The sequence below is a fragment of the Ovis aries genome, chromosome 2 (assembly GCF_016772045.2).
Source record: "Ovis aries strain OAR_USU_Benz2616 breed Rambouillet chromosome 2, ARS-UI_Ramb_v3.0, whole genome shotgun sequence".
Lineage (NCBI taxonomy): Eukaryota > Metazoa > Chordata > Mammalia > Artiodactyla > Bovidae > Ovis > Ovis aries.
Window position 1 is genome coordinate 203,613,549 of NC_056055.1, and position 27,632 is coordinate 203,641,180.

At 41.8% G+C, this 27,632-nt stretch overlaps 1 protein-coding gene and 1 long non-coding RNA gene across 10 annotated transcripts; one reads left to right on the forward strand and one right to left on the reverse strand.

Moving 5' to 3' along the window:
• On the reverse strand, positions 1–6,100 carry LOC121818832 (uncharacterized). Of its 2 annotated transcripts, XR_009599386.1 has the most exons (3): positions 6,007–6,100; positions 1,922–5,075; positions 1–1,370 (listed from the first exon to the last, which is right to left on the reverse strand). It is a non-coding gene; the product is annotated as an uncharacterized LOC121818832 (long non-coding RNA). The 2 variants fall into 2 exon arrangements; XR_006058970.2 differs by having other exon boundaries at positions 1–5,075.
• Positions 3,519–27,454, forward strand: CASP8 (caspase 8). 8 transcript variants are annotated; one of them, XM_012142477.5, is made up of 11 exons: positions 3,519–3,714; positions 5,556–5,599; positions 6,163–6,225; positions 15,469–15,806; positions 18,188–18,293; positions 19,577–19,715; positions 19,822–19,872; positions 20,449–20,534; positions 22,103–22,244; positions 24,369–24,870; positions 26,400–27,454. In XM_012142477.5, the coding sequence occupies exons 4-11, from the start codon at positions 15,502–15,504 to the stop codon at positions 26,533–26,535; spliced, it is 1,467 nt and encodes a 488-aa protein (XP_011997867.1). In that variant the 5' UTR covers positions 3,519–3,714; positions 5,556–5,599; positions 6,163–6,225; positions 15,469–15,501; the 3' UTR covers positions 26,536–27,454. The 8 variants fall into 8 exon arrangements, with proteins under 8 accessions (XP_011997867.1, XP_042100893.1, XP_042100892.1 ...); XM_042244959.2 differs by lacking the exon at positions 22,103–22,244 and adding an exon at positions 22,298–22,340; XM_042244958.2 differs by lacking the exon at positions 19,822–19,872.
• The last annotated feature ends 178 nt before the right edge of the window (positions 27,455–27,632 follow it).

A 27,632-nucleotide genomic window follows, 5' to 3' on the forward strand; every position in this document is an offset into this window, starting at 1 on the left:
TAAAACCCCAGCCATTAAAAACTTTTATTAGAGAATTGGCTGAGTCTTTCCCTGCACGGCCTGGAGGAGGTGAAACAGCTGGCTTGGAATGCAATCTTTTTTTCCCTCCACCACTCTCTTCAAGACTCTAGGGCCAGAGCCAAGGCCAACTTGAGAAAGGGGCAGGAGGGGCCCTGTTGAATCCACACAGCAGACTACCTGGCCTGCAGCCACCTGGCCTGTGGATCAGTTGTACATAACTCAATAGAGAAGTAACCGACCACAGAAGATGCTTGTTCAGGGGATTTTTGTTTCACTGTCAGTATTTGTCCTTGACTAATGTCCTGAGGTTAGTCCAGATCAGTGTACTGCAGTTGGTGAACAGGAGGGTTAGTCATTCCTAGCTTTCTTACAGAAACTTTCAGGTTCAAGTCTGTTTTTTGCTGGTTAGTAGCCAGAAGTCTCTGGAGCAGGCCATCAATAGGAGCTGTGATTCAGGAAAGTGGAAACCTCTTGGCTTTTAAGTCAAACTAGGCGGTCCTCTGCCTGTCCTGGGCAGGGAACAGCTCCGCCATGTCATGCTGAACTGCAACACATCCAGCCTTTCCAGCTTCCTCAGGAATAACAACCAAGTACACTGTTCATTTTGATGTTAAAATCACGCAGACACATAGCTCAAGGTGGAAACAAGAAAACTGGTTGAATTCAGCTCAGTCTCTCAGTCACTCAGCCATGTCCAACTCTTTGTGACCCCATGGACTACAGCACACCAGGCTTCCCTGTCCATCACCAACTCTTGGAGCTTACTCAAACTCATGTCCATGGAGTCGATGGTGCCATCCAACCATCTCATCCTCTGTTGTCCCCTTCTCCCACCTTCAATCTTTCTCAGCATCAGGGTCTTTTCCGATGAGTCTGTTCTTCACATTAAGTGGCCAGAGTATTGGAGTTTCAGCTTCAGCATCGGTCCTTCCAATGAATATTCAGGACTGATTTCCTTTAGGATGGACTGATTGGATCTCCTTGCAGTCCAAGGGACTCTCAAGAGTCTTCTCCAACACCACAGTTCAAAAGCATCAATTCTTCTGCGCTCAGCTTTCTTTATAGTCCATCTCTCACATCCATACATGACCACTGGAAAAGCCTTAGCTCTGACTAGACAGACGTTTGTTGGCAAAGTAATGTCTCTGGTTTGGAATATGCTATCTAGATTGGTCATAGCTTTTCTTCCAAGGAGTAAGCGTCTTTTAATTTCACAGCTGCAGTCACCATCTGCAGTGATTTTGGAGCCCCCCCAAATAAAGTCTCTCACTCTTTCCCCATCTATTTGCCATGAAGTGATGGGACCAGATGCCATGATCTTAATTTTCTGAATGTTGAGTTTTAAGAACCTGGTTAGAGCAAGTAAATCACAAAAGGAATTTAACCAACTTGAGGGTTACAATTTACTTGTTAATTATTTGTCCTCTTTTATTCATTAAAGAAAATATTTTATTTTAGTTTTTCTGACCATGTTCCAAGGTATGTGGGATCTTAAGTTCTCTGACATGGATCAAAGCTGTGCCTCCTACATTCGAAGCAGGAAGTCTTATCCACGGGACTGCAAGGGAAGTCCTTATAGGTTTTCCTTTTAAAAACAGATTTAAGACTAAGAGAGCACAGGATCAGTGCCTTGCAAATGACAGGCTGAAGCCCTGAACCTCCCCACTCATCTTCAGTACTGCTCCGTAGATGCCTGTGGTGGCTCATCCATTTCCTCCAAGCCAGGGATTGGGGGACGGGGGTAAACGCTCAAGTGCGACAATCTTGGGATCATGTGCTGGCCATGCAGTTTGTCAGTTGATCGACACTGAACTTAGCTTCCTCAACTGCACTATATGTCTAGTAATTCATAGCCATTGTACAGATGTGAGCTTATGTAACAGTGGTACTGATTACTTACCAAGAACTGTGGGAGGTCCAGGCATTCCGTTAAGTGCTCAATCTGTTTTATCTCCTGTAATTCTGCTCAGATAGCAATTTCAGAGCTGGGGCCTGAAGACTGGCAATTTAGAAACCTAATCAGTTAACCCTCAGATCAATCAAGTTGAGAGCCATGGGTGTGTACTAATGTTCAGACACTGATTAACCTTTCAGGGTTTTAGAGAGGCACAAAAACTTCATCCTGCCACTCACTAGCTGAAGATATTTGTCTAAGTCTTTCACCTCTCCAAACCTCAGCTTCCTTGCTCAAATGAGAGCAAAAATAGCATCCACTTCTGCGAATTACTCAGAAAGTGAAATGAACCAGTTTGGGTGGTTATACATGTGGCACACACAGAATTTTTATGCTGTTAGCTGGTGCCTGTAGGCCGCCTCCTTTTTCTTAGGTGACCTTCTGACCTCTGCACATAGGTCATCATGTGAGTTTAAATTTAGCACTCTTCCATCCACATGGTTCATTTCAAATCCTAACTTTTGGGGGAGGGAATAGTGTGTTATGGTGGAAAAATCCTTGTTTTGGATCCAGCTGGACTGAGTTCGAATTCATATATTCATTTGAGCCTCCGCTTCCTCCTCCATGACATGCGGGATCCTCTACATTGTTGGGAGAATGAGAAATAATTGATGTAAAGGTGCAACGTACAGATATTGCATTATTATTGGTGTCGTAGTTTTAAAATCTAGAAGATGTGAAAACAAAAAGGCAGAAAACTCTTTAAAAAATTCAAACAGTTAACAGAGGCAGAGGGTGGGGAGAGGGTGGAGGATGAAGAAAAGCTGGGGAGGTTCAGACTCCCAGAGGAGAGGTCTTCACATCACTGTCCCCTCCCCCCAACACTCCCCTCCCCACCAGGGGCTCAGCACTGGACAAGGATGGTTACCCCTGCTTAGGGCTGGGCAGGACCTCACCCCCTTTTGGTGCTGAATTTCCTCACAACTCAGCTAGAGATCTGTTTGGACCCAGGAAGAGTTCTTGCCAGATGATCTGGGGAGCTTGTCCACGGCTGCAGTGCTAAGATTCAGGCCACAGAACAGAGGAAGCATTTTTCTCTGCAGACCCCTTTCAAGCGAGAATGACATTTTACTGGCCACAGGCAGTCTCAAGTCTCTTTAAAAATTAGAGAGCTGATAAACACTAAATGCAGTGAGTAAAATGCTTTCCAATAAAACACGTCCAGCTTCCTGGTTTTTAGTTTGCATGTTGACATGCAGTTTAGTTGCATGTCTGTGGTCACTTCTGAATGTAGGGAAATTGGGCTTCGGTTCCTTTAAATAAGAAACATTTTCTGTTCAAGTGAGTCACCTCAGTTTTCCAGCTTTCCAAATCAAGTTTATTTTCTAGTTCTCTCTCTTCAGGAATTTTCTTTCTCTCTTCCTGAAGACCAGAGTTTGCCCTTCTGCTGGAAGGCAATGGTTTCACAGGTTCTCTTTCTTTTATCTCAAGATTTTTTAAAGCCCTGCGGAATTTGGTAGCAAATTCTGAACGTAGAGAGGAGAGAACCAGGAAGTGAGTCTTCCAGGGGCAGGCATAAAAGCCTGGTGGAGGCATCGAAAGTAAAAGTAAACTTCTTCCTGGAGGCGTTTCCAACCCCACCTCCTGTCTCCCCCTCCCGCTTGCCTCATTTCCAGGGATTTATCTCCAGCTGGGTTTTAAGAACGAGCCTCAGTAATACGAAGTGTGAAGTTAGGCAGTGTGGGGTCTTGTCGTCGAGAGTTTGGTGGCTGGGATGTTGCCAGGACTGTGTGGAGCAGGTGAGTGCCTGGTGCCCAGTTGGCTTCTGGATGCCGCCTTTCTCACTCGAGGACTTCCCGGGGAAGTCACCTCCCAGTCCTGCCAGAGTGCCAGGTTCTGAGTGGGTTCCTATCTGAACCACAGCCCCTGGCTTTGCTACTTTTTAATCTGAGGACGCGCCAGTTCCTCTGCTGCCTCGAGTATAGGTACACTGTCTCCTGCTGGTTTACTTTAGATTTCCCAGAAGACTTTATTTACCTTTTTATGTTTATTTTCTATACCACTTGTCCTGGGGCAGAGGGTTGAGTTGATCACTCAATCAGATCCCGATTCCCTATAAACCCTTGGTCTTGGGGACCCATGGGCCCCCCGACCCTGCCCTGCTTTATCCATTTTCTTGGATCTCCCCACTCCCCAACCTATCTCCTATCCTCCTCGCTGGCTCCCAAAGTGTGTGTGTTTGCTAGTCGCTCAGTCATGTCTGACTCTTTGCAACCCTAGAATCTGTACCCGCCAGGCTTCTCTGCCCATGGGATTTTCCAGGCAAACATATTGGAATGGGTTGCCACTCCTGTCTCCCGGGGATCTTTGCAATCCAGGGATCGAAACTGCTTTTCCTGCATTGGCACTTGGATTCTTTTCCACTGAGCCACCCGAGAAGCCGGCTCCCAAAGACAACCCTCCGCATCTTATGATACATATCCTTAATTGTTCTGTATCTTTGTGAAATGTACCATTGTTTTGTGTGTGTACACTGTGTCTTAAACTCTGTGACCAGAGCAAGAAAATAATTTCTCTGTACCTCTGTTTCCTCATCATTAGTGGGATTAACACTCCCTCAACAGGTAGCTGTGAGGATTTATTTGATAATAACAGCTTTAGCCACTTAGTGACTGGTGTTGCTCTGTACCCAGTAAGTGTTAGCAATTATTATTACATGTTATGTATTAGTATTCATATTGTAATTTGCTTGTTCTGTTTTTGACTTTTTATTTTTTATTTTTTGCAAGTAAGCACTCTGTACTTTAAGTTCTATGTGTTTTGCCTGCTCCCACTTTGTAACCGCTGCTTATTATTCCATGACGGACAGTCTCTACAACTTATATAAGGGCTATAGAAGAACTGGCCCACCAAGAACTTGGCTGGCTCCAGCTTGCAAACCTTTGCCATTCTGATAGGTACAAAGTAGGTAGCTCATACCTGCGTTGTATTCCCCAGCTTAGTCATGAATTTGAGTATCATTCGCACACTTTGGCCATCTGAGTATCTCTGTCAAGGAACTCTATAGTCAGATCCATTGTCTTTCGTCAGGGTTTCTTTTCCTTGTTGATCTGCAGGAGACCTTTGTATATTCGAGGTATTTCTACTCCTGTGGCACAAACTGGAAACATGGACATGAAAGATGTGGTCCCTGCCTTTGTGAAGATCACAGCCTAGGATAGGAACCAGCCATAAAACAGCAGGACAGATATTGGGTGGATGTATTTAGGAGGCTGCAAGAAAAGAGCAAGGGGGCACTTCCTGGGATAGGATTTAGCCACTAACAGGTTTTCATTCTGTGGCTGCCTTCTCACTCGGAGTTCTCAGGGCAGAGTCAAGGGAAGTTAAGGGCACAAAAGGAACACAGAACCCTTACCTAGCTCTCTGCAGGTGGAGGGGCATTTTCAGCTATCTTGTTAATCCTCTCGGCTGTGAAATTTGCCCTCTGAAAGCTAATACTCCATTTGGGGAAAGAGAACATGTAGTTTCAAAGAAGAGAGGTTTTTTTTTTTTTTTTTCCTCTACTTTAATCATCAGAAAACAACTGATGAGAGCCAAAAGGCAGGGCTAAAGTGAGTTTTGTTCTCTGTTTTATCTCCAGGTCCCAGTCCATGGTGAGGGCCCTGGGATTTTATTTTTCCTTTGGTGAGTTTGGCTGGGCCTTTTGGGAGGAAACAATATGATTCTAGAGTTTTCTAGACCTAGACTGCTGAGGGTGAGATCTTGTATATGAATGTAGGTGGGGGAAACCATGAGAATTTCTGTGGGGGTCAGTAGACCCTCTGAACCATAGTGAGGGCCCATAGTTCCAGAACTCAAGACCACTCAGGAGTGCTCAATGAGTATTATTGAAGGAAACCATTGAAGTCTTAATAATGAACCCATAAAAATCTGTATATTTCTGAAAAGGAAAAGAAAGGGTTCTTAGCTATCATTCAGTTCCTTTTTCCTTTTGGAATGTGGTACAGAAGCCCCGAAGAGAAAATGACCTGCCCAAAGTCACATAGCCAGAGGCAAGTCTCAGATGGCCAGCGTCCCCATCCAGCACCTACCTCTTATTCCACGGGCTCCTTCTTGGAGATGAGGATGCGGGTGCTGCCTGGAGGCTGGCCTGCCTCACTCAGCCTATGGTGACTCAGGAGTTTTGAAAACAGGAAGTAAGCGAGCTACGTTGTTGGTTCTTCATTTGACTCTAATTCCTGTCTTAGATGTACTGAGAGAAGAGGCCCGTGAAGTGGCTGCTGCTGTGAAGGTTCCAGGATTCGCCTCTGGTAAGATCTGATGGGACTTTGGAGAGGAAGGCCTTTGAATCTAGAACTCTCTAGGCTACTGAGAATGGGATCTGGCAGGTTCAAGGGCCCATAGGGTAATCCTAGTATTTGAGTGTAGATGAAGAAACTGGGAGAGTTAGCCGTGCCTCTGAAGGCCGTGGTGAGGGTTCAGAGATCCCAGATGTCCGTGCCCCTCCAGCTTTGGTAGATGATGCATTCCTGAGTTTTAGAGGGGGAATACTCCAAATATATTCATCTTTACAGAGGCCTCACCCTTATGCCAGCCAGACTTATCGAAGAATAGAAACCAAAATTCAAATCTCAACTGACTTTGCTGCTGTAGCTACCCGTCTGTCGACCCACAGACCACCAACATAAACACACACACACCTAAACAGACACACATAGAAACACACACACACAGTGCTAAACACTCAATTGTTTATTTATTTATCTTTGCGGGATGGGGGTGGGGGGATTAAAAGGGTAAAGAACAGTACAGGGAGTAATATAATGGCAATAGATTGATAATCAGTATTTGTGGAGTTAACCATTCATAGGTGGAATTATGAATTTCATTCCAGCATTGGTTTGGAAGTGTGAGATTAAGCATTTACAGGTGAAGTTATACCTTCGTTCAGTTTGGTAGGTTTTTAATTTGGCTGGAATGTGGATACCTTTTCTGGGCTGTGTGATAGTGCTGGCTGGGGCCCTGCAGTGAACAGTGCTTGTGTGGGTCTCTGGCAGGTTCTGGGTGAATCCCAATTTGGAGTGGGAATCCTGATTCGGAATGGGAACCCCAATTCGGAGTGATCCTCCTGGACTGGAGGGAATGGCCATCCTATTACCTAGGGCTTTCAGGCCTGAGACTAACTTTCCAGTACTCTTAAGCTGTGAATGAGACACATATTTTTGTCTCAGAAGAGGAATACAAATTTTGGGTTTATTTTCTCCAGCTTTGAGGTAGTTTTTCATTAGACTGAGAGAGCTAAGATGCTGCTAGAATATTGTTAGAAGGATTGTTTGTGATTAGATGAGATTTATTTGCAATTTAATTGTGGTGTAACAGGCAGTGCTAATTCGGGACTCTGGGATGAGGTGCTGAGGTTTAAATCCAGGCTCCAGCGCATACCAGCTTGGTTGTAAGGTTCTGATCTTCTCTCTGCTTTAGTGGATTTGTTAAGAATTTTTGTTTGTTGTTTCTTTGGGGGGTTTCTTTAAGAATTCTAAAGACTGTATAGTCCATGGGTTCACAAAGAGTTAGACATGACTGAGTGACTTTCACTTCACTTCACTTAGTCTTTTAAAATTTTAAGTAATTCATAATCTTTAAAAATATTTTGATTATGTGTCTTTATTAAATTTCTTCACTGGCTTCCAACTGCAATTAGAATAAAATCTAAATCTTTGCAGGGTCTGTCACTAAGCCTCTTGAGATGCTCTAATCTGGGCCTGATACCTCTCACTAGTTTATTTCTGAACTGATTTTTCATGGTAATAAAGTGAAGACGATAATAGCAATTTCTAGAGAGGATTGCAGTAAATGAGACAAGAAAAATATTTTTATGTTTATATCGTTATATGTTATAAACATTTACATATCATAATACAAATATTTGGCTATATAAAAATACTTTGGGGCACACATTATAAAAATAATAGATATAGTTACATATCATATAATACAAATATATGTATGTGGGCTTATTGCTTAGATATTGTATAATTGAAAGTAAAAGAAAACTTCTGAAGGCCTTTCCATTCCCACCCCTCTCCTCTATCTTGCATGCAATATAAATCAATATATTCAAATTGATATATTCTACATATGTATATGCATACATTATATATGCATATATGTGAATAAAATTGGGAAAGAACCCACAAATGTGACCCCAAAATTACTTCTAAATTTTTCCAAGTGGTATTTTTCTTTTAAAAGTTCTCTAAGGAAAAAGTGTTACTTTTACTACTTTAGGATGAGAAAAATAGAGCAATGACTATTCTTTTTAAAATATTACTCTAATAAAGTTTCTGGCTTATGAGCTCATGCAATAAAGCCAGGTCCCATAAAAAAAAAAAGTGCCTTTTAGTTCCTCTTCCTACAGATCTTAATCTAGAGGTGGTCCGTGGTTAATGGTATAAAATCTGGAGCAGGTAATAGTGCTTCCCAGGTACTACGAGCAGAGAGATGGGTGACCTAAACAAAGACAATATTATACCACAATGTGTTTTGGAAAACCTGGGTCAGGAAAGAAGCCTCACCAGTACTTTCCCTACTAAGTGTCCATTTTAATGTGATGTAAAAATCACTTAGAAAGCACTGCCAAGCTATTACAAAGAAAATGAAATGACCTGGTTATAGAGGACAGGAGCCAATCATGTTATATTCAAACTCATGTCATTCTGGCTTTGGATTGGAATTTTTTTGTATGTCAGAAAGTGCTATTGAATAGGTAACAAAAGCCTTAAAAAGCTTTATGTCTTTCATCTCAATAATGCTATTTCTAAGAAATTATTCTAATAAAATAATCAGAGTTGCATTGGAGATTTGTATTGTAAGATCATCCTAAATGTCATCACTGACTCAATGGACATGAGTTTGAGCAAGTTCCAGGAGATGTGAAGAACAGGGAAGCCTGGCATGCTGCATTCCACGGGGTTGCAAAGAGCCGGACACGACTAAGCAACTGAACAACAACAAAAAATGTCATCAGAGACTGGTTAGATAAATTATTGGCTATGTGTATGATTAGATAACTTACAGATTTTCAAATCCATGTTGTGGGAAAAAAACACGTCAAGTTGTACTTATAATATTATCAGTGGAAAAATACACTTATACCTCAGAAGTACAGTGTGTTCAAATAGGAGGGAAAATGTATAAACAGTACTAAAATATTTGGTAGGAAAGACAGTAAAATATTATTAGGTAGTTATCTTTGTTTTTCTAAAAAGTTACTTGTTTATCTGTTTGCTTTTGGTCGCGCTGGGTCTTCACTGCTGCCTTGGGCTTTCTCCAGTTGCGGCGAGTGGGGACTACTCTCCAGTTGCGGTGCGCTGGCTTCGCATTGCTATTGCAGGCCGCAGGCTCTAGGTTCGCGGGCTAGTAGTTGTGGCGCACAGGCTCAGTTGCTCTGAGGCATGTGGAGTCTTCCTGGACCGGGGATGGAACCTGTGTCCTCTGCATTGGCAGGCAGATTCTTATCTACTGTACCACCAGGGAAGTCCTATCTTTGTTTTTTATTTTAAGTTTTTTAAAAAATCGAAGTATAGTTGATTTTCAATATTGTGTTAATTTCTGCTGCACAGCTAGTGACTCCGTCACACACGCACATGCGCACGCGCACGCGCACACACACACACACACACACACACACATCATTTTTTTCAATATTCTTTTCCATTATGCTTTATCATAGGATACTGAATATAGTTCTCAGTGCTGTACAGCAGGACCTTGTTGTTTATCCATTCCATTTATAGGAGCTTACATCTGTTAACTGCAACCTCCCGCTTCATCTCTGCCCCTTACCCCCTCTCCCTTGGCAACCACAAGCCTGTTTCTGTTTCATAAATCCGTTTCATTTGTCCTATTTTAGATTCCATAGATAAGTGATATCATATCTTATTCATCATTCTCTTTCTGATTTACTTCACTTAGTACGACAATGTCTGATTGCTGTAAATTATATTATTTCATTATTTTTTATAGCTGTGATATTTCATTGTATATATATACCAGATCTTCTTTATTTGTTCATCTGTTGATGGACACTTAGGTTGCTTCCATGTGTTGGCTATTGTGAATAGTGCTGTTATGAACATAGGAGTGAATGTATCCTTTTGGATTAGAGGTTTTGTCTGGATATATGCCCAGGAGTGGACTTGCTAGATTATATGGTAATTCTATTTTTAGTTTTCTGAGAAACTTCCATACTATTTTCCATAGTGGCTGTGAGTGAGTGAAGTCGCTCAGTCGTGTTCGACTCTTCGCGACCCCATGGACTGTAGCCCACCAGGCTCCTCCATCCATGGAATTTTCTAGGCAAGAGTACTGGAGTGGGTTGCCATTTCCTTCTCCAGGGGATCTTCCCAACCCGGGGATTGAACCCAGGTCTCCCTCATTGCAGGCAGATGCTTTACCATCTGAGCTACCAGGGAATCCCATTAGTGGCTGTACCAACTTACATTCAGATAAGGCACTGGCAACCCACTCCAGTACTCTTGCCTGGAAAATCCCATGGATGGAGAAGCCTGGTAGGCTGCAGTCCATGGGGTTGTGAAGAGTCGGACGCAACTGAGCGACGTCACTTTCACTTTTCACTTTCATGCATTGGAGAAGGAAATGGCAACCCACTCCAGTATTCTTGCCTGGAGAATCCCAGGGACAGCAAGGCCTGGTGGGCTCCCGTCTATGGGGTCGCACAGAGTTGGTCACGACTGAAGCGACTTAGCAGCAGCAGCAGCAACATTCTCACCAACAGTGTAGGAAGGTTCTCTTTTCTCTACATCCTCTCCAGGATTTGTTATTTATAGAGTTTTTAGTGATGGCAGTTCTGGCTGGTGTAAGGGGTACCTCATTGTAGTTTTGATTTGCATTTTCTCTAATAATTAACGATGTCGAGCATCTTTTCATGTGCCTATTGGCTATTTCTATTTCTTCTTTGGAGAAATGTCTCTCTGGGTCTTCTGACCATTTTATAGTTGGGGTTTTTGCTGTTGTTGAACTGTATGAACTGTTTGTATATTTTGGAAATTAAGCCCTTGTCAGTTACATCATTGGTACATAGTTTCTCCTATTCTGTAGATTGTCTTTTCATTTTGTTTTTGGTTTCCTTTGCTGTACAAAAGTTTGTAAGCTTGATTAGGTCCCATTTGATAATTTTTGTTTTTATTTCTATTGCCTTGGGAGACTGAAAACATTGGTACAATTTATGTCTGGAATGTTTTGATTAGGGCTTTTAACTTTGGATGATAGAATTATGGGTGATTTTTATTCTTTTATCTTTCCTGTATTTTCTAAGATGAATACAAAAAGCATTGTTATCATAGTCAGAAAATCATGTCAGAAAATAATTGTTATAATATCAGAAAACAACTGCAGAGGGGAAAAAAGGAGATTCTGCTTTCATTTGATTCTGTGGTTGATTTTATTCTGTAAAATGATATTTTAGCAATGGTTAGAACTGGTTAAAAGATCTAAGGACACTGGACTTAATGATACTAAGCAGAGCTGGACCCAGTTCATATCCTTTCCAGATTCATATACTGGAATAAAAATAGAACTCTAAGTAGAGCTTTTAATTTAAGTTCATGTACATTTTGCATAAGTAACACACGCAAATGGTAAAGATTCACACTGTGCAAAGGGTATAGAATGTAAAGTAAGTCTCTTCCTGTCCACATCCGGGCCTCCCCCAAACCCAGACCTCTAGTTTCTCTCCTCTCAGGCAACCAATGTATTTTCTTCAAAGATCTGTGAACACAAAAACTAGGCACTTTATGAGTTTGGTATGTCACTTTCCAGAATTTCTGTATCTTTTTTTTTTTTTTTCTGCTTTTATAGGTATGTCTATAATCACTGAAAATCTAATCGTATTGTTTGAGTGTTTCTGAAAAGTAGCTATATGATTCTTGGTTATTATATCTTCACTGACATAACACATCTTAAATATCTATGCATTTTAATTTCAGAAGGTGGAGGACATCTTCTTAAGTGCTGCACAACTTTCTGTGTGTGACCATACTGTAGTTGACTTAGCCATTCCTTTATTGGAGGACTTTTGGGATGTTTCTAGCTGTTCAAGCTTACATATCATGCTGTCGATATGTACAAACCCTGTAGAGCACATGTGTGCTCCGATAGAGTGTGATTTAAGGAATGAACTCACTAGTCTGTTCCCTGGAATGTCCAGCAGTTTTATTTGTTGAACTTTGAATTTATGCTTTTAGGTGCTGGCCAAATATTTAAGATATCAAAATATTTTTATGATAATTGATTGCTTTTGCAGTGAATGATCTAGGCTCTGCAGTCTTTATGAATCCAATGTAAAACAAAATGCGTCTTCCCAAGAAACTGTCCCTACAGTTCCCTAATCAAGAAAACACTGTGTCTAAACAGTAATGCCAGCTCTAGACCAAAAGTGTGAAAAAAAGTTTTGCCATGATTCCAATTCTAAAAAAAGAAATAATCAGAGGTATGCCCAGGATATATGAAAAAGTCCCTCAGTGCAATATCATTTTAACAGTAAAAAAACAGAAAATTGCTTAAAATAAATTTTATTTTCACATGCTGGAATTCAAGAAATATTTAAAATATGCCAAAGAAGAATGTTTATGGTAAGAGTAAACGTTCATTCTAATTATTAAGTGGATTTAAAAAAACCCAGGTGTACATGTTTGTTTTTTATATAAATGTATCTTTATGTGCATGTGATGTATGATAATGACAACTGTGAACATGTTATAATTTATTATATTTTCAATTTTTACCCTTCCCCTTCAAAAAAACCCCACTGTTCTATAATCAGCATTGGGAGGTTGGAAGTGTTTTTAAAAAGAAAAGCTAAAAAGCTTCAAAATCTTTAGGGTTACTTTAAAAGAAATTATTTTTCTGTGGGCCACTTTTAAAAAATACTAAAATTTATCTTAATGTTTCTATTTTAGTATCTGATGTACAAAATACACAGGTCCTGGTTCACTCTATCAGCCCTCAAGTGATAGTGAGGATTCGTGGTTTCATCCAAGAATGTCAGTGAATGCAGGGAGCTTAAAAATTCAGGAGCCTTGCTTCAGGGAGGAAAGAGATCCAAACAGGTTAAGATTATTTGATGTCAAGCAAAATGCCCAGGGGCACAGAGTCTGTGGGAACAAGCAAGTGATGGAGCTGAGGTTAAAGGTTTTCTAGTTCAAGGTTTGCAGACAGTAGCCCTGAGGTAAGGGAGTATTTGAGTAAGCCTTCAAGGAAAAGTTCTTTAACTATGGAGAGGTTGAAAATTGCTGCTTCCGACTGGTTTCCAGTGAAGAAGCAGGAAAATTAGGAGGGTAAGAGAAGTGTTCAGGTTACACGGACACTTATAACCACCTGCTGTGGGGCCGGTAGTGTCCAGCCCCACAGCTAAGGTGTTTCCCTTCTTTCAGGTAAACATGCCTTTATTCAGTAGTTGTTGGTCGTTACTCTGCAAACATTATAGGTGTTACATACTCAAAGTGGGGCTTCCCTGGTTGCTCAGAAGGTAAAGAATCTACCTGCAGTACAGGAGGCTTGGGTTTGATCCCTTGTTTGGGAAGATCCCCTGGAGAAGGGAATGGCTACCCACTGCAGTATTCTTGCCTGGGAAATCCCATGGACAGAGGAACCTGGAGGGCTACAGTCCATGAGGTGGCAAAGAGACAGACATGTCTGAGCGACTATCACTTTCACTTTCTTTCATACTCACAACACTGCAGGAGAGGTTGTTCTTTTGATCTCACCTTACAGAGGAGAATTTCACCCTAAGAGGCTCTGAACTGCCCAGGCCTGGGCCAGGCCCACCGTGGGTTCTGGTCTAAGTTCTGTCTGACCCCACAGCCCCACTGCCTAGACACTTAGGTGCTGGTGAGATGCCTGGCTTTGACGGTGACCGTGTAGCCCGCCTCGTGTAGTTATGTCCCAGTCTTGTTACTATGCTGTGTCTGACACGAACCCTGCTCCAAGGGTTCCTTGTGCCTAGAATATAGGCTTATCAGAGCAGGGAAGGTGAAGGAGAAATCCATGGTGACTCAAGGGGCTCAAGGGGGAAAACTCCAGATTCAGGGCTACTTGTGTGAAGCCTGTCTGTGGTTTCCTGAAACACTACCCTCTCCCTTTCTTATCTGCTCAAACGTGTGTGTGTTAGTCACTCAGTTGTGTCTGACTCTAGGAGACGCCCATGGACTATAGCCTGCAAGGCTCCTCTGTCCATGGAATTCTCCAGGCCAGAATACTGGAGTGGGTAGCTGTTCCCTTCTCCAGGGGATCTACCTGACCCAGGGGTCAAACCCAGGTCTCCTGCATTGCAGGTGGACTCTTTACCATCTGAGCCACCAGGGAAGCCCACTCAAACAAGTCAATATGTGGAAATAGGGCTTTCCTGGAGTCTCAGTGGTAACAAATCTGCCTGCCAATGCAGGAGACCTGGGTTCGATCACTAGGTCAGAAAGATTCCCTAGAAAAGGAAATGGCAATCCACTCCAGTATTCTTGTCTGGGAAATCCCATGAATAGAGGAGCCTGACGGGCTACAGCCCGTGGGGCCAAAAAAGAGTCAGACACGACTTATCGACTATACAATAGCAACGTGTGAAAATACCCCATAATTTGAGTGGAAAGGCTGACCAAGTTCTTCTGAGTTCCGTTTCCAGTCTAGGGTTCTTGACTAGAGAGCCAGTCTTGAGGCCCTTGGGGGACAACACTGCATCGTGTCCTCCCACCACCATTGTTTCTGCCAGATCATATCACTTTTCCCACCTCCAACCCTTCCAATCTGTCCTCTACACTTCATTTTATTTTTAAAGTATAATATTTATTTTATACTGGAGTCTAGTTGATTTACAATTTTGTGTTAGTTTCAGATGTACAGCAATGTGATTCAGTTATACATATATGTATGTCCCCCACACTTTAAATGTTAATACTAAATTGGATGACATCATTGTCATGCTTACGATGCTTTCTTTGTTCCCCGTTATCTCCAGGACAGAGCCTGACCCCCTTGACCCATGGTCTGGGCCCTTTATAATGGTTCCTGGCCACAGTTCCATCCCTTTGTCTCACCATTCCCTCTTTCAGACTCTTCAGGGTTACTTTTTGAGCTCCCCATGCCTGTCTGAACTGACTTGAACATTCTTGCTTCCATCTTTTGCATACATTATTTCCTTCAAGAATTGTCCTTCACCATCTTCTCCCCAAAGGTGACTCCTCTCCAGGAAGCCCTTCTCCCAGGTTGAGTTAAGACTCTATATTTCTCCTGTGCTCTGGTTACAACTCTCTGACCACTGATTAGTTTGTAAATCTATTTTCCAAAACAGTGTTATGTTCCAAGATGATAATGAGTGGGAACCTGTTTGTTTGTATGTTTTTTTTTAATTTTGTTTTTCTTCTTCCCTGTATCTTTAGCAAAATGTCTGGCATATAGTAGATGTAATAGCATTTGATGAAGGAACAAACCAGTAAGTGGTAGTTTTCTTCCTCATCTGAAAATAACATTGTGTTTTAACCTAGGTAACAACTACATTCTCCTAACACTTGAAAAGCATGGATCTCACCCAATGTCTCTATAAAATTGGAGAGCAGCTGGGCAGTGACGACCTGGCTGCCCTCAAGTTCCTAAGCCGGGACCACATCCCATATAGGAAGCAGGAACCCATTAAGGATGCCTTGATGCTATTCCAGAGGCTCCAAGAAAAGAGAATGTTGGAGGAAAGCAATCTGTCCTTCTTGAAGGAGCTGCTTTTCCAAGTGAATAGACTGGATCTGCTGCTTAACTACTTGGACACCAGCGAGGAAGAGATGAAGAGGGAGCTTCAGATACCTGGCAGGGCCCAGATCTCTGCCTACAGGTGGGGAGAACCTCCGTGGTATGGACCTGGGAGCTGTGGGTTTGAATGGATACATCTTTATGGGCAGGGCTGATATTGTATATAGGTTGTCTGTATGGAGTGACTTTGGAGGCTCTGGTAAGAAGTTTCACCAAGGCCAGGATAAGAAATGTAGAGACTTTATGCAGAATTCAGAGGAAAAAAATGCTAAAACCAATAAAGTAAAATTTTCTTTACAGAGTGAAACATTACCAATAGGTACATGTGCTAACTGCTTCAGTCATGTCCGACTCTTTGTGACCCTATGGACTGTAGCCCTCTAGGCTCGTCTGTCCATGGGGATTCTCCAGGCAAGAATACTGGAGTGGGTTGTCATTTCCTCCTCCAGGGGATCTTCCCAACACAAGGATCGAACCTGTGTCTCTTATGTCTCCTGTATTGGCAGGCGGGTCCTTTACCACTAGCACCACCTGGGAAGCCACTGAAACTCAAATAGCCATGCTTTAAGCATTCTAATTCTCCTTTCTGTTACATGTCTGTTATCTTGATGCCTCTGCTTTGCTGATGTTCATACCATGCACTCAACTTTGCCTATTATTAAATAAAGCATTGCAGCTCCCCACTCGAGAACCCCTCCCATCTACTTGTGGATGACTATGAAATTCTCCACAGGGTTTTAGGCTTTTATTATACACTTTAAGGCTTGTGTTACTAAGTTCTTCAGTGAGGTGTGTGCTGCCAGTCATTCTGGATTGGCCAGGCTGGACCCCCACAATAATTGTGTGTGTTTTTTTTTTTAATGGTATAAGATAACCATTTAAAAAAAAAAATGTTCATCTATTAACTTACTAACGGTTGTGCTGGGTGTGTCTTCAGTTCTGCGCCTGGGCTTTCTCTAGTTGTGGCGAGTAGGGGTCACTCTGTCTTGCAGTGCACGGACTTCTCATTGTGGTAGCTTCTCTTTTGTGGAATGCCAGCTCTAGGCATGTGGGCTTCAGTTGTTGCAAGACTCTGGCTTGGTTGTTTCACTGCACATGCTTAGTTGCTCCACAGCAAGTGGAATCTTCCCCAGCCAGGTATAGAACTCGTGCTCCCTGCATTGGCAGGTGGATTCTTACCCACTGTTCCACCAGAGAAGTCTTAAGATAATCATTTCTAATCTATCCCTGGCCATACAGTGGAAACACCCGCTGTAATAACCAATCATCCTAAAGGTTAAACAGCTTCCACAATTTCACTTCATAAGCCAGTCTGCAATACCCAATGACTGCTTAATCCCCATGACTCCAGATACTGTCAGAAGAACGGCACTGGCTTGGGCTGTCTGTCCTGCCAAAGGCTTAACACAGTAGAGAAATCATTTTTCTAATTGTTCTGGAGCCTATGGGCCTGAACTTGAGGTGTTAACATGACGGGTTCCCTTTTGGAGGCTCTAAGGGAGAAAGTTCCCTCTTCTTTTAAAGACACCAACCATCGGGTTAGGACCACCTTAAGCCAGTCTACAGATGGACAAGGTAATGAGGGTATGAGGGGCCCAAATTCAAAGGGTGAGGGGCTGGGCAACTGGGTATGTTCGGAGAGGAATGGGGAGATGGTGGTAAGGCATGGCCAGAGATGAAGAGGCAGACTAGGCTCAGTTCACAAAAGCCTGTGTTCCAAGAGGAGGTGTTTGGCCTTCCTATTGAAGGGAGTGGCTGGGAGAACACTGACTAGTTTTAATTGAATAATTAAAACTGATGTGTGTTTTGAAAAGAATAATATCCAAAATCAAAGCTTTTCTTTCTTTCTGTGCAACAAGATCTTAATCCTATAGCGAAGGACAAGGGAAAAACACAATTCACTCAACTGATATTAACTGAAAGTTAAAATTGGGGAACTTTTAAAATTTTTAATTAAAAATTAAAAATATTTATTTAGTTATTTTGGCTGTGCTGGGTCTTCATTGCTGCACACAGGCTTTCTCTAGTTGCAGAGAGCACAGGCTACTCTTCGTTATGGTACACTGAACCTGGGGCTTGTGGGCTTCAGTAGTTGCAACTCTTGGGCCCTAGAGCATGGGCTAAGTAATCGTGGCACACAGACTTAGTTACCCTGCAGCATGTGGGATCTTCCTGGACCAGAGATTGAACCTGTGTCCCCTGCATGAGCAGGTGGATTCTTAACCACTAAACCACCAAGGAAGTCCCTGGGGAATTTAAATTCCATTAAGAGTGGGACAGTTGAGCTTGAGCCATGAGTCTTCAGTGTCACAACACGAGCCTCTTTCCAAGGACTCAGCTCATAAATCGTGTCATTAGCTGGTTTTATTTTAAAGGGAGGCCAGAGGACCAAGTCCACGTGACTCCATATATCAGATGGGAAATAATTGAAGAAAGTTAGAGTGTTTCTGTTTCCCCCTATAGGATCCTGCTTTTCCAGATTTCAGAAGATGTGAACAAAGTGGAATTGAAGGACTTTAAGTTTTTTTTGAGCCAGGAGATTGCCAAATGTAAGCTGGATGATGACATGGTAAGACCTGGTGTCTCACCCGAGGTGTAGCCCTGACGGTGAGTCAGCTGGTGGGGATTTCTGAGACTAAAGAGAGCTCTTGTCAGTAAAAGCAACCGGAATTCTCACTTTTTAACCAAGGGAGAAGAATGCTGTCTGGAATGAATGCTGTAGATATGATGCCTTTGTATAATATAAGGTGCTGCTCACATTAATTATCAGGGACAAGACAGAGTGAGGAACAAAGGCTGGTTGTGGGAGCCCAGGTCAGTGTGGGGGCCTGCAGAGCCAGGAGAGCCACTGGTGGGCCTGAGACCATTTCCCCACTTCTGCAGTCTCTGAAAAACCTGGGACCTGGAACTCTGTGTGTGTGTGTGTGTGTGTGTGTGTGTGTGTGTGTGTGTGTTATGGTGTCTGTACGTATGTGTGTCTGTACTGTGATGTAACGCTGTATGTGTGGGTCTGTGTGTGTGTGGTATGGCATGTCTATATGTATGTGTGTCTGTGCTGCGATGTAATGCTGTATGTGTGTGTGTGTGTCTGTGTGTGTGTATGGTATGGTGTGTCTGTACGTATGTGTGTCTGTGCTGTGGTGTAATGCTGTATGTGTGTGTGTTTGTGTGTGTGTGTGTGTGTGTGTGTATGGTATGGTGTGTCTGTACGTATGTGTGTCTGTGCTGTGGTGTAATGCTGTATGTGTGTGTGTTTGTGTGTGTATGTGTGTATGGTATGGTGTGTCTGTACGTATGTGTGTCTGTGCTGTGGTGTAATGCTGTATGTGTGTGTGTTTGTGTGTGTGTGTGTGTGTGTATATGGTATGGTGTGTCTGTACGTATGTGTGTCTGTGCTGTGGTGTAATGCTGTATGTGTGTGTGTTTGTCTGTGTGTGCGTGTTGCAGTGCACTGGTCACTGAGCTGTTGTTGAGGACCCTCAACAGCCTGGAGGTGCGTGGGTGCCAGAGGCAATGTAGGGTGTGAGGCCGTTCCCAGGGCTGTTGCCATGTGCCTGGGCTGCTTCACTGTCTTCACATAAAAGTGTCCATAGATGGTTGGGCCTGGGGACTGGGTGACATCTGAGGTGACTTCTTCTCTGTCTTATTTCTGTCTTTTTGGGCCAGAAAACATGAATTCCCTCCCTGATAGTTTATTGATTGACTTTATAAGACCAGGATGTCCACTTAAGAGGATCAGCTTGGGAAGCTAGGTGGGTGTCTAATTTGGAGGAAGTGGAAATTAAAAAAAAAATAATCTAAAAGTCAGTAAAACTCCATCCTGTTTTCTAACTTGATTTCTCCTCCCTCTAGACTTTGCTTGATATTTTCGTGGAGATGGAGAAGAGGACCATCCTAGGGGAAAATAACTTGGACACCCTGAAAAGAATCTGTGAGCAGGTCAACAAGAGCTTGCTGAAGAAAATCTATGATTATGAAGAATTAAGAAAAGGTATAAATAACCTGAGAGCTGTGAATCAGCAAAATGTAGTCTTAAATTGACAGGTGCTTCTATGTCACAACTGTTTCTAATCAAATATGTGTATGTTTCTTTTAAGATTCAGAGAGAATAATGAGACTTGAAAGAGATCCAGATGAATTTTCAAATGGTAATACTTGCAGATATGTTTTCAAGGTCTATTTAGTTAATTTACTTCCCAGGTGGCTCTAGTGGTAAATAAGCCACCTGCCAATGGAGGAGATGCAAGAGTTGTGGGTTCAATGTCTGGGTCGGGAAGAACCCACGGAGAAGGAAATGGCAACCCACTCGAGTATTCTTACCTGGAAAACCCCATGGACCGAGGAGCCTGGCAGGCTACAGTCCACAGGGTCTCAAAGAGTCAGACAATGACTAAACTACAAGCCTCATTGTCTCCTCTCTACAACCTTTACCACATCTGCATCTTAATGGACCTGCTCTCCTAATAGCGGTGACTACTAGTCACCTTCTCTGCACATGGGAAGATGTAAAAGGAATTGTCAAAAGGCAGAGACCCTGTAACCTCAGGCTGGCAAGTTTGAAATACAGGCAGAATGAGTCAGCAGTAAGATTTTCCCTTATTCTGTGGACTGCAGTATATTATGTTCAAGGCAGTCAGTGAATTTACATTTTAAAAGGGACCTTATGTTGTCCTGGGTGCCACCTCTTTCTTAACCAATATCTTCCCTGTCACATTTCATTCCAGATATGTCACAATCGCTTCCAGAGGAGGGCTCCTCTGAGATGCTGGCCATGTCAGACTCTCCAGGAGAACAGGGCAGTGAGTTGCAGGTACCAGGAAATCCCCATTTCTTTCCCTTTTGTGCTGCAGATTCTAGTTACTGTGTTCCTGAGCTTTTTTTTTTTTTTTTCAAATAAACTAATAAGGGACAGAAACTTAATGAAGTGTTGAGAACTATAGAAAAATTCCACAAAAGCACAAGTTTAAAATGTGACTTTGGAATTTGGTAAAGGTGATCTTCTTTGGTTTCCCGTGTGTTAAATGTCTAGTTTAAAACCAAAGATGTTGGAAGAGTTGGAGGACAGAGGAGTAGGGAGCCTCTAACCTGATCCCTTTAGCAGCTGCCTCAGCCTAAATGGGAGGGGGCTTTTGGGGGGAAAGTTGAGCAGGACTGGAAGAAGCAAAGTCTTCGTTTAGCTTGGTATTTCAGAACTGTTTCTCCTTTGTGATTAGGCGTTAAGCAGCAAATGTTCACAATCTAGTCATCTCTATGTTCTCCTCCCATTGAGCAGGCCCAAGAATTGCCTTTCCTGGTATCACTTATGTTTCTGTAGCCTTCAACACTTTACCACCTTCTTACTCATCAGCCCATTCACTCTTCCCAGGGAAGCAGAGGAATTGCTATTAGCCAAAATTCTAGTGAGAAAAACTTGAAATTAAGCTTAGGAGAGACCATTCATTAGTGGACTTCTGAGCAAATCACCAGATCTCTCTTGGTATGAACATCAAGGATTAGCCAAAGTCATGTGGCACTTTGTAAACAGTAAAGCACTCTGCTGACGTCATCCCCACCCATCAGCCAATGACCCCAAGGGCAAGAGAGATTCAATAACTTGTCCCAAGTCTTGAGGTTATTGAGCCAGGAATTTAGCCCCCTAGTTTGGGGCCCTTTCCTCTACCTTGAGGAACTGCATGGATTTCCCAGTAAATGCTAAATATCTCAGCACTAAAACAGCCCTGGGGAAATCAGGAGGTCCCCGGGTCACTGTCAAGTACTAGAACCTAGATATTGTAACCCATAGAATAACCTGTCTGTCTCCTCCAGTCACTGTGGTCCTCAGAGCCAAGTTAAGCCATCGGCTTTAAAAATCCTGGGACCATGCTGTGTTGTGTGATGGATAGGTCCTCAGCTGCTAGCCCAGAGCGTGGATGAGATGATCAGAGAGCCAAGAGAATCACAAGGTCACAAAGGGGCAGCCTAAAGACAGCACTACTATAGTCCTTAGTCCCGCAACTCCTGATTGAGCTCTCTCAAATGAATAATAAATCCTAGCCCCTGACACAGATGTTCTGTGCCTTGGGCAGAGATGAGAATAAATAATACTAATATTATTTGACAACAACACTATATGACAATTATATGACAACAACACTATTAATATAAGTACGAATGCTCAGGAGACTCAAATATTGGGACACTGACTTATACACTAAACTGTGGGGAAGAAGTCTGGGGATCCTTTGTCAGGGGAATGAATGGAAACTAGTTCCTTAGGGGAGCAGTGCCAAGTTGGGGTGGGGCCATGGAAAGTGCATTCGCATCCCATTTGGGCTTGGGTGATGCCTAACCAAAGCTGACCCAGAGAGTCAGCTCCTGGGTTGGATTTTTGTTTTCCAGACATCCGACACAGTTTACCGAATGACAAGCAAACCTCGGGGATACTGTTTGATCTTTAACAATTATGATTTTAGCATAGCACGGGAGCAGGTGCCCGAACTTCACAGCCTTAAGGATAGGAATGGAACACACTTGGATGCAGGTACAGTAGAACAGAAAAGAAATATTTCTAATACCTATGTTTTTGTTGAAAAGGGAGAACAAAAGCTGCATCAACAGGGCCACATGTTTCAAAAAGGTGAATATAATCATATTTCCCTGTGGACACGAAGAACATTCTGATATATTTGCTAGTTTTCTGCCTTTTTTAAAATTAATTTTTAAAATCAAAGCAATATATTTATAAGGATAAAATATTAACTCTTACTAAAAGGCTATAAGCAACAATAAACTTTATTTTTATTTATTTTTGGCTACACCAGGTCTTCGTTGCTGCATGCAGGCTTTCTCTAGTTGCAGCTAGTGGCCTTCTTGTGGTGGTGGCTTCTCTTGTTGTGGCTTGAGGACTCTAGAGTGAGGGCTCAGTAGTTGTGGCTCATGAGCTTAGTTGTCCAGGGGCACGTGGGATCCTAGTTCCGGGACCAGGGAACAAACTTGGGTCCCCTGCATTGGCAGGTGGATTCTTATCTACTGGACCACCAGGGAAGTCCCTAAACTTCATTTTTAATACAACTAAATGCATAGAGCTTCTGGAGAATGTATTAGGTGTTGGGTGAAGACATTGCTTTGGTATAAACCGTTTATGGAAGTTGGGCTCTGAGTGCAGCAGAAGTTGAGTTCTTAACATAAATAGCATTTTCAAATGTTAAACTAACCAGAAATTCTTTGGCTCAGTCTTTTCCGGCTAAGATTGAGATCTTACAGGTTGAATGAAAAATAATTTGCATCATGTGAATGTAGATATGATGACAACTAAAAGCAATAAAGTAAACAATCCAACTCAATCCATAGTGATATTAAGAATTTCAACTTGATGAAAGAATTTTTGAAAATGGTGTTTATGAGTCATAACATCAGGTAATGACTTATTTTTTTAAATACAGTAGCACTTGGAAAATTGAGATAGGTTGATTTTAATCATCAGGACTCTGTGAATGTTTTCTGTTAACATTTATTTATTCAAGCAAGTCTATGCTAAGGTTTTTAAACAGCCATAGAGCTTAAGTTCACTGGCTACATCATTTATCATCATATAGCTTGGTTTATTTTAATTAGAAAGGAAGCATATTAAAGAATATTATATTTACATAGTACTGGTAATATATAGATTTCTACTGCTTCAACTAAATGTTATAAATGTTTAAGAACACCAAGTGCTCATCATCCACAATAGAAACTCAATACAAAAGTCTAAAATTTATAAATAAATAAATAGAAATGTACCCAAATTCATTACAAAATGGAGACTTATACCCCCCTCCCCCAAATAGTTAAAAGTTGAAAGTGGTTGCCTTCACAGAAGTGGCTGGACAGAATATAACTGGGTAGTAGGAAAGAGTAGAGAAGGGGTAACTTTTTTGTAATAAGTCTTTTAGTTCTACTTGACTTTTTAAGCATTCATATCTTGTATTTTGATAAACAGCTCTGAGAAGATACAGGATAAAATAAATATGGATTTTGTATTAAAAATTTGTTTTGCTTTCTTTCTGGTTATGTAAGTAGTATAGTTAATTTTTAGACTGGTTAGGTAGTAAGCCTTAAAAATAGTTTATCCATCTTGTAGACTAGTTGAGAAAAGACAATAGCAGTCTCCCCTTTCTCATTTGCCTGAGAACTGGGAAATGTTTGCAGCTAGTGGCAGTAAATATTAGAACCCTATGGAATCCAGCCACTAACATAGTGGGTCTTGTTCTTAAATTCTGGTTCAAATTCTTATCTGATCAATGTTCTCTCTAGTTCTAGGTTGTGGTCTAGGAATTACTGCCGTATACTATTGACTTTTCTTTCTTTTGTTTTCAATAAACTTATTTATTTATGGCTGCACTGGGTCTTCATTGCTGTGTGTGGGCTTTCTCTAGTTGCAGTGAGTGGGGGCTATTCTCTCTGGTGTGTAGGTATCTCATTGTGGTGGCTTCTCTTCTTGCAGAGCATGGGCACTAGAGTATGCAGGCTTCAGTTGTTGCTATGCCCCAGGCTTAGTTGCTCCAAGGAATGTGGAACTTTCCTGGACCAGGATCTAACCCATACCCTCTGCACTGGCAGGCAGATTCTTAACCACTGGACCACCAGGGAGGCCCAATATGATTTTTCTTGTTTCACTTTTCAGAGGCTTTGGACAAGACCTTTCGTGAACTTCATTTTGAGATAGTGCACTACAGAGACCAAACAGCAAAGGGAATCTGTGAGGTTCTGAAATCCTACCAGAAGAAGGACCACAAAACCAAAGACTGCTTCATCTGCTGCATCCTTACCCATGGAAACAAGGGCACCATCTATGGCTCCGATGGGCAAGAAGCCCCCATCTATGAGCTGACCTCCTACTTCACTGGATCAAAATGCCCTTCCCTTGTCGGCAAACCCAAAATCTTTTTTATTCAGGCTTGTCAAGGGGATAAGTACCAGAGAGGAATAGCTGTTGAGACCGACTCAGAACAGAGGGAAGCCTATTTAGAAGCGGATTCGTCACCTCAGAAGAGATATATCCCAGATGAGGCTGACTTTCTGCTGGGGATGGCCACTGTGAACAACTGTGTTTCCTACCGAAGCATCGTGAAGGGGACCTGGTATATCCAATCGCTTTGTCAGAACCTGAGAGAAAGATGTCCTAGGTAATTTTTGCTTATTCAATCCTACATTCATCTCCAAATGTCTAGTTGTGGATCACGTAGCTGATTCTCAGGTCAGTTGCAGAGTGAAAGAGACAGCAAGTGTTAAGATCTTTAGTTCACAGATGGAAGAACCTGAGATGCTTACAGAGGATTTTCTTTTATTTAGCACAAAGGGCCATCAGTATATCATAGAGCTGGAGAGATGGCAAAATCATATAGTACAGCTCTGTTTTTAGGCAGAAACATGACTGAACCCACTCAACAAGTTTGGAATTTCAATGTTTAACATTCTCTTACTCTGTCAAAAGTGAAAGTGTTAGTTGCTCAGTTGTGTCTGACTCTTTATGACCCCATAGACTGTAGCCCACCAGGCTCCTTTGTCCATGCAATTTCCCAGGCAAGAGTACTAGAGTGGGTTGCTATTTCCTCCTCCAGGGTATCTTCCGAACTCGGGAGCGAACCCAGGTCTCCTGCATTGCAGGTGGATTTTTCTTTTTTCAAACCATCTGAGCCACCAGGGAAGACTTCTATAATAGCTCACCAACCTCAAACCCTTTTGTGGGAGTTAAGAGCCAAGAGTAGAAACCTTTTATATTGCCAATAATTTGACTGCTTTGAAGCTCACAACATGTGGGAAAATATCTTTTTCTCATTTATTATCTTATGTTTCCATAGTTAAATGATAGTTTTGTATGGCTTAGTTCACCTAATGGACATACAACCAGCGAATAAATAGCAAGAACTCCTCTGCAAGTTGCTTCTAGTTTTGTGTCTTATTATGTTTTAAGTGTGTGAAGAGCAAGAATTGTCCATGGCAGAGAAAGGACTGAGAGGGAACCATAACATCTAGGCTATATTTTCATTTTGCAACTTAGACAGTGAATGAACCTGCAAGGTTCCAGGGAGCTAGCTACAGAGGTGAATGAACAGGTTGCCCAACTAAACTGATAAGAGGTGCTGGTGAGAAAGGGGTGGAGTTGCTGCAGGAGACATTCTATTTCTACTTGCTTCAAGTTTGATGGGGCCATCAACGAATCCACAGAAGCAATGCCAATTTGAGGCAGAGGATGTTGAGGGGCCTTGGGGAGATTAGTGGGTAAGTGACATAGTACTTGGAGTTGCTGCTGCTGCTGCTAAGTCGCTTCAGTCATGTCCAACTCTGTGCAACCCCAAAGACGGCAGCCCAACAGGCTCCGTTGTCTCTGGGATTCTCCAGGCAAGAACACTGGAGTGGGTTGCCGTTTCCTTCTCCAATGCGTGAGTAAGGTACGAATAGGTCAGGAGGGAAAGAAACCAAATCCAGTGTTGACACTGAGGTTTCGGATGGTCTTAAGATCCCAAATAAACCAAAGGTAAGTTATGAAGCTCTGAGAACTTCTTTACCGAGAAAGCTGGGGTAGGCCTTGGTTTAACACCTTATGAATTCAAATGCCTGATGTTTTGAGGGAAATAATTATCATTAACCACAGTAGATGATAGTGATTTCCTCCCATAGATATGTAATAACAAGGTTCTGTTACATTTTTCAGGGGTGAAGACATTCTGACCATCCTAACCAAGGTGAACTTCGAAGTAAGCAAAAAGGATGACAAGCAAAACATGGGCAAACAGATGCCGCAACCTACTTTCACACTGCGAAAAAAACTCTTCTTTCCTCTTAATTGATGCTATTGTTTAGTTGTATAACTAGACAATAGTTATGCAACTGAACAATAGTTAAAATGCTGCTACTTTATTCTCTTTCTTCTTCTTTTTATTTTCAAATAGCTGGCATATCATGAGAGTCAGGACAACATAATTTTTATGCAAATTCAAGCCTAAATCTCTGGCTTTGTAGACAATAACAGTCATAGCTGTGGTCTTGATTTCAATTGTATTTTTAATTTGATGAAAAGGTTTAAAAATGAACTAAAATAAACACAAAAAACACAGTAAGTTTAAAAGAAATATCAAAGATCATGGAGGGAGATTTTTGTGATCTGACCTAGCTGAAAAATCCCCTCGACTATTGAGGTTCAGGGTATAAAGTTCCCACATCCAGCCTGATTGCTACTGATGTGTATGATAAGCTGTCCTGGAAACATGTGACCCTCCTCTCCTTAGCCATGAGCAGACTCTGATTTTCAGTGGTGAAAACCACCACTCTTTAGACTTCAGTTTCAAAAGCTTAGAGATTATTTTCCTTTTTTAAAAGAATTATTCATAAATGCGGCATTCAACATACTTTTAAGAGAAATGATGTTAATATTAACTCGTTTTATACTTCCAGTAGATCTTTTCCCAAGCTGTCCTTTATACTAATTTGCAATATTTTGTAAAATAAAAAAATTTTAAAATTCATATATTAAAGATTTTAAAAATACCAAATGATTTTGTTTTTTAAAGACTCTTTCCAAACTGAAAAGTTTTTATATACATGCTTCTGCAGTGCTGAACATGATTTGCTTTTTTACTAAAAATGCAGTATGCCTTTTATATGTTTGCTCTTTCTTTATATGTTCAATTCACTTTAAATCTTTAGTAATTAATAATTAGTAATGTAATAAATATTTTTAACAGAATAAAATATAATTTTATCATACTATGCCTTGGAGATTGTTTTTGTTTTTTTGCCAATAGAACCTAGTCTTACAGGTAGAAAATGTTTGGGTCATAGATATGTTTTCCTTGAGCCTTCCAATATTGGTTCACATAGCTGTATTTTTTAAACATTTCTTGTCTAAAAACACCCCACTTCTTCTCCATATTTAAAAATTGGAAGC